At 48.7% G+C, this 12315-nt stretch overlaps 2 protein-coding genes across 2 annotated transcripts; both read left to right on the plus strand.

Annotated features, from left to right (window-relative positions):
- Positions 1–1802: 1802 nt before the first annotated feature.
- LOC125718355 (nematocyst expressed protein 3-like) lies at positions 1803–2810 on the plus strand. The gene is made up of 2 exons (XM_048992163.1): positions 1803–2054; positions 2157–2810. The coding sequence occupies exons 1-2, from the start codon at positions 1803–1805 to the stop codon at positions 2775–2777; spliced, it is 873 nt and encodes a 290-aa protein (XP_048848120.1). The 3' UTR covers positions 2778–2810.
- A 3379-nt stretch (positions 2811–6189) lies between these two features.
- Positions 6190–7692, plus strand: LOC125728221 (phospholipase A2-like). Its single transcript, XM_049005258.1, has 4 exons — positions 6190–6292; positions 6633–6783; positions 7232–7365; positions 7473–7692. Exons 1-4 carry the CDS (start codon positions 6205–6207, stop codon positions 7589–7591), a joined length of 492 nt encoding a protein of 163 aa, XP_048861215.1. The 5' UTR covers positions 6190–6204; the 3' UTR covers positions 7592–7692.
- Positions 7693–12315: the final 4623 nt, after the last annotated feature.

Genomic DNA, 12315 nt, shown 5'->3' on the forward strand with positions numbered 1-12315 from the left:
GTGCCTGGAAACACTGCAGATCTGACATGCAGAGAACACATGCCTGTTCCCCCCATGTACAGTGAGGAGGAAGAATTGAGAGGATCTTAGGGTTACCGGGTTTACGAAGAAACTGTTAGACAGCACCACTATGTCAACAAGCCGTCAGGACGGGCTGCACAGACAAAGCCTTATTGAGCTCAACCTGCAAATGGCAGTGCCTGAACTTTGCTAAGCATCTGTAATTTGCTAAACAAGGCAACTTGTTTATTTTCAGTAATTATTGAGGCGTATGTAATCTCCACCTTATCATTTTTTTCCACTAGAAGGACACCAGAGGTTAGGAATACCAGCAGGGCTGGGAGGCGGGTGAGCTTCCCATGGTGCAGACCCTCAGTATGGCTGACCTGATCTTCTCTAAAAGGGCACTGCCCACTCACAGAGCTGTGGGAACCAATCACCTGGGCAGATTCCCACAGGCCTTGTCCAGTGTTTACCTGACTCCAAGCAAGCACATGTTTGGGAACATTTTTAACTGGATTTGAGGAAGCACTTCTTTACTAAGCATGTAGTTAGACTATGGAACAGTCTTCCTGTAGTGTAAGCTAAAACCTTGGCTTCCTTTACATCAGAGTTAGATATGATTTTAACAGCTTTAAGCTATTTATTGAGTTCTCCCCAAAGAAGCTTGATGGGCCGAATGTATATTGTGATTTTGTTCATTTTATAAATTTCTTATGTTCATGTTACTGTGCTGCTCAGGGAACATCAAACCCAATCTCTGCACATGTGTGTATGTTTGCATGCATGTGCTTGTACAAACATGTGTCTTTCCTCATACATCTTTTGGTGGATAAGGAGCCATGGGAGACACTGGGTGCATGAAACATACCCTGGGAGGGCAAGGGTTTTGTAATGAAACAGAGAAAAAGTTTTATGGTTGAGGGGGGGGGTGGGGCTCTTCACTCAGCAGGTGACCACAGGGCGCTTTGCGCTACTGTGTGATGGTCACCTCAGGCTGGTCGTCCTCTTGCCTGCTTACTGAGAATATGCTTTCTGACCTTTTCCTCTGGTTTGGGGATTTAGGAGTTGCTAGCCATGCCCTGGTAACATTCCTCACCAGCGGTTTATAACCCACCTGCCCAAATGCAGTGCATGAGGGAGAGACCATTCACATCACTATGGGATGATCTGGCATGGTGCTGTATTATAAAACTGAAGTTTCAGCGGACAAGAAACCAAGAGATCACTCAGGCATTCGCGTCCTTGGCCCTGGCAGAACTGCGTGATCTGTGACGACAGTGGAGAACCACCTGATGAGGTGACACATCAACCTGTGGATGACCTCCTTGCTCCACAGCAGTTTGTTATTGTCCGGTGGCAGGTGAGCTTCATACAGCAGGGGGTCTTTCTTGGTTTCAAAACCCTGAGAAAGGACATATCCCAACCTCTGAGATGTTATCAAAGAGCCAAGTGGGCGGCTCAGAATCAGGGATGCAGAGCACCGGCTCAGTGCTGTGGGCCTCTTCTAGTCTGCTGGATACTATCAGGCTGGCCCTGCCAGGTGTGACCCGAGAGGGAGCAGCTGGAGAGTAGAACCCAGCAACAAGCCAAAAAAAATACCCAGCAAATCCCAAGAAAGCTCATACCTGGCTCTCAGTGACAGGGTTAGGAAAAGACTGGATGGCTTTAATCTTCTTTTCTTGGACCCCATCCAAAAATGCACCTCAGTGTTGGGCACCGGTGAGCCCCTGGTGGTGCTTAATGGGTATGACCATGAATCCTGTCTGGCTGATGGAGTCTTGCAGCCTAAGGAGTCAAATATGGGTTCACTGTCCAGCAGCAACAGACGCAACACTTGCTTCGCCGTGGCTGCTGGCAGGGCTTACCTCACGGTCCTCGACCCGGCTGTGTTAATCACAGCCTCCATCTCTGCAAAGCTGACTCCCGGGGCACTCCTCCTCCTTACGTCAGTCCCAGAGGCACACCTCCTGGCATGCTCAGTTTCCATGCCTCGTCTCCCCGCTGCTTTGCCTGTGCCTAAGACCCTGAGTAAGAAGTTCTTTTACTGGCGGGTGAGGGATGATCCAACAGTGTGGGGCTTGTCTAAGGCTTCCCCACTCCTTAACCAGTTTTGGGGGGAATTTTCTAAATTTACTCCAGCTTCCCCACCTCAGGATCTGGAGAAAGCAGAGGAAATGCTGAGGAAGCTGCTCCACCTAAGGAAGAAGGAGAAAGCTTCCTCAGCAGGAGACGCCGCTTCTCCCGAGGCGGCGCCCGAAGTCTCTGCAGCCCCTTCCCCCGAGGCGGCGCCCGAAGTCTCTGCAGCCCCTTCCCCCGAGGCGGCGCCCGAAGTCTCTGCAGCCCCTTCCCCCGAGGCGGCGCCCGAAGTCTCTGCAGCCCCTTCCCCCGAGGCGGCGCCCGAAGTCTCTGCAGCCCCTTCCCCCGAGGCGGCGCCCGAAGTCTCTGCAGCCCCTTCCCCCGAGGCGGCGCCCGAAGTCTCTGCAGCCCCTTCCCCCGAGGCGGCGCCCGAAGTCTCTGCAGCCCCTTCCCCCGAGGCGGCGCCCGAAGTCTCTGCAGCCCCTTCCCCCGAGGCGGCGCCCGAAGTCTCTGCAGCCCCTTCCCCCGAGGCGGCGCCCGAAGTCTCTGCAGCCCCTTCCCCCGAGGCGGCGCCCGAAGTCTCTGCAGCCCCTTCCCCCGAGGCGGCGCCCGAAGTCCCTGCAGCCCCTTCCCCCGAGGCGGCGCCCGAAGTCTCTGCAGCCCCTTCCCCCGAGGCGGCGCCCCCACCTGAGGCATAGGTTCCTCTATTCTGCTCTAGTCCCCGTTCCTGTGTCCCCAGTTCCTGTTCCCGAGGAGGTCCCTGATCATTGGACCACCGCTCCTCCCCCCTTGGTGGAGATGGAGGAGGAGCTCGAATGGGACCCCTTGGGAATCACCCTGACTCCTGCTCCATTGAACCCCTCCAGTGGGTCATCCCCAGACACCACTCCAACATGGCAGATCCTGGTCAGGTCTCCATCTCTCGGTGTCCCACAAAGGGAGAGGACACCTGCGCTGGGGTCGGGTCCCACCCGCCCTGCCCCCTGGCTCGCCTTTGGTTCCCCTTGCTTCAGTCTAGTGGTTGCCTGCAGTTTCCCTGGCCCCTGCTCGGTGGTTGCCTGCGGTACCCTCAGTTCTACCTCATCGGTCACCTATGCCTTTGCCGGCTGTGGCTTCACTGTCGCCTGCCATGGCTCCAACTCCCTCCTCACCTCCTTCAATGTCCCCTCCGTCTCCTGCCTTGCGGTCGCTGAGGGTCCCTCCAGCTCCGGCATCGCAGTTGCCTGTAGCCCCTGCTGCTCCGGCCTTCCATTCACTGAGGTTCACTTCAGCTCCCTGGTTCCTCCCACCCTTTGCCTCCTTGCCCCCTGGTGTGGTTCCCCCTGTCGGTGGTTTCCCTGTGTTTGCTCCCCGTCTCTCTGTTCCACTTTTGTTCCCTCCCGGTTCCTTCCCTCCTCCTTTCGTCAACTGTCCCTCCTGTGGGTCTGTCCCCTGGTTGTGTTCCCCCTTCGTCATTTCCTTGTGCTTTTCCGGTCTGAGGTTTTCCTCTTTGGTGCCCTTGTATGTGTTTGCATTCCCTTTAGTGTGTCAGTTGCTGTCATGGTTGCTGTCCTTGTGCCTGTTCTGTGTCTGTGCTGTTTCCCTTGCCCCGTAGATGTCTTTTCTTTACTTTCCCCAGGTGCTGTCATGTCCCCGGTCTCGTCCCCTCGGTTCCTTTAGCCGCGCCCGGAATGGATGCCTTTGGGGGGGGTTCTGTCATGCCCTGTTCATGCTGATCCTCCTATGTACTATGCCCCCAACATTACCTCTTGCGGAATCCCCATGTTACCAGCTGTTTCGAGTCATGTTGTTTGTTGTTGTGTACTCTGCGTTAGAGTACTGTATGTTTCCCCAGTCCAGTCATTAACGTCTTGATGTCAGTCCTGTGTGTTGCTCCGTGTTCCTAATTGTATTGTCCAAATAAATCGCTTGTTTATTTGACCCCAGGGCTTCTGTGCTGCTTCCCCAGTCCGAGCATGACAAGTGAAGCCCAGCCCGTCTGGTCTGATCCCACAGGAGACCTACTGTAGCCCAAATTGCTGGTAAAGTTAACACTGGCTATGATATGTTAGAACACACAGTGCATCATAGCTTGTGTGTATGGGGCTGCGTAACCACAGAATAAATACAATGGCCAGGCTGACCCATATTCAAAACTGAGAGCTCCTACAATGGGCACATGAGCATCAGAACCGGACCATGGTACAATGGAAGAAGGTGGTCTGGATTGATGAGTTATGTTTTCTGTTACATCATGTAGATGGCTGGGTGCAAGTGCATCCATTACCTGGGGAAGAGATGGCGCCAGGATATACTATGGGAAGAAGGCGAGTAGATGGAGGCACCAGGATATACTATGGGAAGAAGGCGAGTAGATGGAGGCACCAGGATATACTATGGGAAGAAGGCGAGTAGATGGAGGCACCAGGATATATTATGAAAAGAAGGCGAGTAGATGGAGGCACCAGGATATACTATGGGAAGAAGGCGAGTAGATGGAGGCACCAGGATATACTATGGGAAGAAGGCGAGTCGATGGAGGCACCAGGATATACTATGGGAAGAAGGCGAGTAGATGGAGGCACCAGGATATACTATGAAAAGAAGGCGAGTCGATGGAGGCACCAGGATATACTATGGGAAGAAGGCGAGTCGATGGAGGCACCAGGATATACTATGGGAAGAAGGCGAGTCGATGGAGGCACCAGGATATACTACGGGAAGAAGGCGAGTAGATGGAGGCACCAGGATATACTACGGGAAGAAGGCGAGTAGATGGAGGCACCAGGATATACTACGGGAAGAAGGCGAGTAGATGGAGGCACCAGGATATACTACGGGAAGAAGGCGAGTAGATGGAGGCACCAGGATATACTACGGGAAGAAGGCGAGTAGATGGAGGCACCAGGATATACTACGGGAAGAAGGCGAGTAGATGGAGGCACCAGGATATACTACGGGAAGAAGGCGAGTCGATGGAGGCACCAGGATATACTACGGGAAGAAGGCGAGTAGATGGAGGCACCAGGATATACTACGGGAAGAAGGCGAGTAGATGGAGGCACCAGGATATACTACGGGAAGAAGGCGAGTAGATGGAGGCACCAGGATATACTACGGGAAGAAGGCGAGTAGATGGAGGCACCAGGATATACTACGGGAAGAAGGCGAGTAGATGGAGGCACCAGGATATACTACGGGAAGAAGGCGAGTAGATGGAGGCACCAGGATATACTACGGGAAGAAGGCGAGTAGATGGAGGCACCAGGATATACTACGGGAAGAAGGCGAGTAGATGGAGGCACCAGGATATACTATGGGAAGAAGGCGAGTAGATGGAGGCAGGGTGATCCTCTCTCTGAGCGATGTTCTGCTGGAAAACCTTGGGTTCTGGCTGTCATGTCAGTTTGACACATATCACCTAGCTAAACACTGTTGCAGACCAATGCATCCTTTCAAGACAATGGTATTCACTGATGGCAATGGCCTCTTTCAGCAGGAAAATATGCTCTGCGAGAATGGCTTGACCAACATGAAAAAGGGTTCAAGGTGTTGACCTCCAAATTCCCCAGATCTCAATCCGATCAAGCATATGTTGGATATGCTGGACAAGGTGGGAATGTGGTAAATGGTACAACCTGGTGGATCCTGCAGACAGCTAAGCCAGTTTTTGGGGCTGGATCACAAGCCATGTTTGATGTGCATGGGCTCATTCAGCATGGAAGGGTGGTTCCGGGTCTCTTGGTGGTTCACTGGTGAGGGACACCTTAATGTCATTCTCAGCATCAAGTTTGGTGAGGAACAGGTGGGCACTGGATTGGGTCTCCTGGCCTCTCCCCAGTCCCAGGGCACAGAGGTGGACTGCAGATGTAGTGAGATCCTGCCTATACCTGCAATAATCTCTTGGTCCCAACACCAGGACATATGCAACAGTTGCTGCAGCACATCAACTTTTTGGGTTCCTTTTGATCTCAGTTTATGGGTAAATTGTCTCCCAGACTGTTTAGTTGTAGTAGAAGAGAAAGCATGAGCAACTTGCTTACGCAGGACTTTCTGTCTGACCTTCACAATCTGTATCTGCAGGTCTCTTCCTAGCCCAGGTGTTTATCGGGGCCACACATTTTTCAAGGTTAGAAGGAGCTATAAATGGTCTCCTTATCCTGGGGCTTCGTACAGATCGCCAAGATGAAAACCCTCCAAACTCTCCTCATGTTGGCTTCTAGCCTGTCCATCGGTAAGTGTTCCAGTATGTCCTCTATTTCTCTGTCAGTGTCTATAAGCAGGGAGTCGATTCTGCTGGCAAGCGTTAGATGGCGGACTTGAGAGACGAGTCAGCAGGTGTAGACAGGTGCCTAAGCTGAGTCTTTGAAGAGGTGGAACATGGAGTCACCTGCTGCAATGGCAAGATCAGCATTCTTCAACCTTGAAATGAGATTTGGATTAAAGCTGGCCCTAATTTCTCACCTGCAGTTTACTTGGCTGGGGCCCATCATGTGTGTGAGTGTGTTTTCTATCTGAGTCTCTGTTACCTGGCTGGACTGAATGCATCCTGCCTTTCCACCCCTGCATCACAGTGATGATGGACCCAGACTACAAGTCTCTGTCGGGCTTAAGAGAAATGATCATCTGCAAGATCCCCAGCAGCTGGCCTCTGCTGGACTACGGAGACTACGGCTGTTACTGTGGAAAGGGAGGTGCTGGGACACCCGTGGATGACCTGGACAGGTCAGGAGTCACAGAGGGAGGATGCTAACAGGAGTGTGTGCTTCTACTTATCTGACTCAGGCAGGCTGCAACACTTGTGATACCTCCCAAAGTATGCACTTCCTAGTCTTCTCAGTACTTGCAACTTCTAACAATTTACTAAGGCAATTAAAACAATTAGGGCTTACATTTATTTTGCAGTTTGAAGGGAACATGATAGTCTGAGGATACTGAAGCCAGCCAGGACTAGGGTACAAAGCTAGAGGCCATTACTCCACTGCCTGAGGAGATGAACCAATAATCTTAATACCATCAAACATCATCCTTTTATACTACAACCACATTCCACTCCTGGGCGTGTGTTTTCCGGTTAAAACCACTGGGATTGATCTTCACATGCTTCTTCACAGCGATATTTTGTCTGATGAGCAGGGCTGCACAGCTGAGGGCTCATTCTTTATCTGTCCAGGTGCTGCCAGACCCATGACCACTGCTATGACCAAGCCATGAAGCTTGAGGCCTGCTGGCCTGTTTTGGAAAACCCTTATACCCTACCCTATTCCTACAACTGTGACAAGGCAAACAAGACCATCACCTGCGAAGGTAAGTGTCTCTGCCGTCATCATATTAACCTGACAGCTTCCCGTAAGTATGTGTGTACAAACACAAACTCACACAGACATTGCTTTACTTTCTTCTCTCTCTGACAGAGTCCAACACTGTCTGCGAGATGTTTGTTTGTGAATGTGACAGGCATGCAGCCATATGCTTTGCTGGGGCGGGCTACAACAAGGAGCACCACAACATGAACCAAGAGCTCTGCAAGTGAGCCGAGCAGCAGCTCCATCTCATCACAGCTTGTCTGTTAGTCTTTTTCACGAGACCCTTGCATGCAACCATTGAGCTATAAAGAAATAAATATGCAGTGATTCATGCAAAAATACAAATGCTGTCATCTGAGTTTGACTTGAAAAAATGTGTGGACACAAAGATGGTTCATGTATACACAATGCAGAGCTCACATGTTGTGTCCTCTCTCTCCCTGGGTGCTGTATGTATGGTTATGCACAATGTGCTCACTTATTATAAACTATTATGACAATAAATTATTCTTTACCATCAGGCTAAGCTGATGGACATATCTTACAATATCAATCAGGCACCTGCTCAGTTAGCAAACTTACGAGTTTGAACTCCTATGGAAAGTGATCAGTGGGGTTACCTAATGCCCCCAGAAATCTGTTTCTGGCTGCAGGCCTGCTGGTGACATTAATTCTTTGATAAAATCTTGCTCTGGCAATTTCCCAAAACTTCAGCAGCCAGCTGGAAGATATAATCTCCCTCTTAGGTTGGCCCTGGGCCTCCATTCAGATCATTCCTTGGGAGGTGACCAGATGGTTTCCTCATGCCGAACAATCTCAGCTGACTGTGCGCAATCCAAAGAGCAATGGTTCCACATCGCATAACTCCTCCCTCTTTCCATGAGCACCTGCTCTAAATCCTTTAATGCAGACTTTTGCCTCTGCAACTGACTGTGCTGTAGCCCATCTAGCCTACTGCTACTTCTCAGTTGCAAACCTTGCCCCAAAAGGCTTCGTTAACTTGGCAGTTTCCATCATCACAGATGTCCATTAGTAGATCATAGAGGGTCACCATCATTACAGACACCAACTCCGATACAGTGTCAGTCCTTTGCAGCCACTGCCAACAGTTGAAGCCTTTCAGAGTCAGTGCCCCCAGCCTCACTCCTGCATGTGGGAAAAGCTTTTCGTCATCTCATGACTCAACTACTGAAACTCGTATCTTACAGCCTGTGCTGTCAAATGGCTGCAAATAATTCCAAATCTGGCTGCATCTCTGGCATTTAATTAGCTTAAATGCTGTCACATCACACCCCTCATCATTAGCTCCCTATAGATGCTTGCGTAAAGCTGAAGTCCATAGTGGCTGCCTTTCAGAGACATCTGTGGTGTTAAGTTTCAAATGCATAAAAGCTCCACATAGATTTGTGTACTGCATCAAGGCTTTCTGGCTTTGTCAGGAACCTCTATTTAAACAAAATAAAATTAAAACAAATCACTAAATTATAAATGCTTTGGTCAAAATTATAACAGCTATGGTGTTCGGATCGGGTCCCAGTTATAAAATAAGATTATAAAATAACAATTAGTGCCCAAACTGAAATCATAAACTCACTGTCAGCTCAATAACACTGTCTCTCCCTGGACGAGCAAGGAAAACAAACGCCCAAAGGCAAGGCATGCCCTGACATGCAAGGCAAGGTAAGACCAATTCAGTTTAGAGCTGGTGATTGCAGAGTGCACATCTCCAGTTTGCAGCCTGTGAAAATGGACCATGTCTTAGCTGAAAGTGAGGCAGGGGACACAGAGCAGTACAGTGATATGGATGAGCAGGTGTCTGAGGAGGAAGATGTTGTGGAGTATCAGTCAGACACAGACACACCTGATGGGTCTGAGGAGGTCACTGGTGCCGAAGCTGCTCCCACATTCAAATCCAAAAGTGGTAACGTCTGTTGGAGCTCAGTACCTCCTGATGTACATGGCAGGACAGCTGCTGAAAATGTCATGAAAACGGCCCCTGGGATCACAAGGTTTGCTGTGACGAGACTAAGTGACATCAAGACTTGTTTTGATCTATTTATACCACTAAAAAAAGTCATCATTGGTATGACAAAGCTGGAGTCTACAGCGACGTGTGGCATGACATTGATGAGGAACACCTGGATGCTTACATTGGTCTTCTTCTTCTTGCTGGACTGTACACATTTTTTTGGAACTAGGTTTCATTTGCTTGAGTGATTGTTGTTTGTTTGACCTTGCGAATCTACTTCTTGTATTATTACTTTTCTGCTATTTATTTTGTATTTGTATTAAAGTTCTATTTAAAAAAAAAAACTTTTATTTATTTATATAATTCTCTTGAGGTTTATTTTACCATTATTATTTTCTTTTAAACGAGATGTATGCTGTCAAAGAAAGGTCCAGAAAGCCACACCAAAAATATTAAAACCATTTTCATGGATAAGGAAGCCTAACAAGGTAACCAAGAGGTAAGAAACAAAGTGGATGATAAATAATTGTTTTGAGGGTTGTTATGGATGACTTAAGACACGGGTCGGCACCCACCAATCTAACATAAGAGAAATGAATAAAAAGTTGACATAGGACTAAGGACAACAGGAACTCATCTCCACGAAGATGCTTCTCGAGACCTACACTCTATCTTGCCACTCTGGTCAGTAAACCAACAGTGCATAGAGATTATCATGTGGTTATCATAATGTCACTCTAGGCATTTCTCATGTATGGTTCCCTAATGGAGGAATAAGCTGCCATGCGGTCATCAGATTCCCTTTGAACCTTCAAGACATGTTTCAAGTGAAGCAGATTGGGTATTAAAAACACATTACAAACATACATACTACTGAAGCAAAACCAAAAAAGACTATTATAATGAACCATTCAAATAAAAAGTCACCTGGCCATTACACCTACAGGAACTTTTATGACATCCCATCCTAAATCCATAGGTATTAATATGGAGCTGGTCCCCCCTTTGCAGCTATAACAGCTGCCACTGTTTTTATAAGGCTTTTCAAAAGGTTTTTGAGTGTGTCTGTGGCAATTTTTGCCCATAAATCCAGAAAGCACTGATTTTGGACAAGTTGGACCATCTCCATTCTAGTTCACCTCGAAGGTGTTTGAAGTGCTTGAGATCAGGGCTCTGTGTGGGCCAGTCAAGTTCTTCCACACAAAACTCACCAAACCATGTCGAAATGGACCTTCCTTTGTGCACTGGGGCATGGTCATACTGGAACAGGAGGGGTCTTTCCCCAAACTTAGAAGGATAGAATTTCCCAAAGTGTCTTAGTATGCTGAAGAACAGTTCCCTTCACTGGAACTAAGGAGCCTAGCCCAACCACTGAAAAACAACCCCATACCATTATCCCTCCTCCAGCACTGCTCCAGAGTCCAATGGCAGTGCGCTTTGCACCACTCCATCTAATGGCATTGTGCTTGGTGATGTGAGGCCTGTATGCAGTTGCTCGGCCATGGAAGCCCATTCCATGATGCTCCTGGCACACAGTAAGTGTGGAACTTTGCAGTTACTGAGTCAACAGAGTGCTGGCGGCTTTCATGCACTATGTACCGCAGCACTGGACAACCCCGCTCAGTTACTTTACGTGGTCTGTACTTTCTGGTTGAGTTTTTATAGGGAGCACAGATTTTTACCAAGCTGGATCTCAGAAATGCCTGGTCCACATCTAATCCACATCCATCAGGGGGGGTACTTATACGCCTTCAAGACACCTACTGGGCATTACTGAATACTTAGTCATGCTTATCGGGTTAACTAATGCACCTGCTGTTTTCCCGAGTATGATTAATGTAACATAGCTAGCCACTTTTTTTTCATGTGCCTCAACCAGATTTTGATGCAATTTAAGGATCCACAGTCTCATCAACAACATATTTGTGAAATGCCGATAATACTGCTTGAAAATAGCTGTTTGTTAAAGCCAAAAAGTACGTTTTCCATTAGAGTAAAACATCATACCTGAGATACATTGTCTCAACAGCAAAGATCAAGATGGACCTGGAGAAGGTACCTGCAGTCACAGAATGACCAGTGATATAGCCTAGCAGTCACTGCATCCAAGATAGTGGTCAGAATGGTAAGATGCACCCCTATGCATTGTATTCCCACTGGTTCAGGAGCTCAGGAGAGTGAATTAAGGTAACCCGTCATGCTCAGCTTGCCCTGATAGTTGTTTGAATGTCCCAGACCAGGTGAGACCAAGTGTTATTCTGGGCACATGACTCGAATCAAGCCTTCCACTCAGGAATTAACCACACGTTTGCACAGCTGATACAACACTTTTGGTGGCAAATGAAGGAGGATATTTGAGATTATGTTAATCCTACACTGTTTGTGCCCAGAATCATAACTCTGATCTCTTGGGCAGTCTACTCCATCCACTCTACCTATTGGGCAGTCTACTCTATCCACTCTACCTCTTGGGAAGTCTACTCCATCCACTCTACCTATTGGGCAGTCTACTCTATCCACACTACCTCTTGGGCAGTCTACTCCATCCACTCTACCTCTTGGGCAGTCTACTCTATCCACTCTACCTCTTGGGCAGTCTACTCCATCCACTCTACCTCTTGGGCAGTCTACTCCAACCACTCTACCTCTTGGGCAGTCTACTCCATCCACTCTACCTCTTGGGCAGACTATTCCAACCACTGTACCCATTCAGTGCCGACCACAGGTCGTTGGTTTTTGTTATGGGGTTATAATCCTGGAGAGGCAATACAGTCATCTTGACCATTATTGATAGGTTCTACAAGACATGTAACTTTGTTCCCCTAACCAAGTTACATGATGCCAGGGCCACAGCATGACTCATAAACGATCATGTTTTCAAGTTATGTGGACTCCATCACTTAGAATAGAAGTATCCACTGTATCTAGTCTATACATTTCTGTCGCCTGCACTAGCCCAGTGTCTGCCAGACAGGCAACATT

Source organism: Brienomyrus brachyistius, chromosome 2, assembly GCF_023856365.1.
Source record: "Brienomyrus brachyistius isolate T26 chromosome 2, BBRACH_0.4, whole genome shotgun sequence".
In the NCBI taxonomy this organism is placed as follows: Eukaryota; Metazoa; Chordata; class Actinopteri; order Osteoglossiformes; family Mormyridae; genus Brienomyrus; species Brienomyrus brachyistius.

What these genes read in the sequence shown, in the direction of transcription:
- LOC125718355 (XM_048992163.1), top strand. Translation starts at nt 1,803, where the DNA reads ATGGGTTCACTGTCCAGCAGCAACAGACGCAACACTTGCTTCGCCGTG. An exon ending in AGAAGTTCTTTTACTGGCGG is followed by an intron (nt 2,055 to 2,156) that starts GTGAGGGATGAT and finishes TCCCCACCTCAG; the next exon opens with GATCTGGAGAAAGCAGAGGA.
- LOC125728221 (XM_049005258.1), top strand. Translation starts at nt 6,205, where the DNA reads ATGGTCTCCTTATCCTGGGGCTTCGTACAGATCGCCAAGATGAAAACC. An exon ending in CCCGTGGATGACCTGGACAG is followed by an intron (nt 6,784 to 7,231) that starts GTCAGGAGTCAC and finishes TTATCTGTCCAG; the next exon opens with GTGCTGCCAGACCCATGACC. An exon ending in CAAGACCATCACCTGCGAAG is followed by an intron (nt 7,366 to 7,472) that starts GTAAGTGTCTCT and finishes TCTCTCTGACAG; the next exon opens with AGTCCAACACTGTCTGCGAG.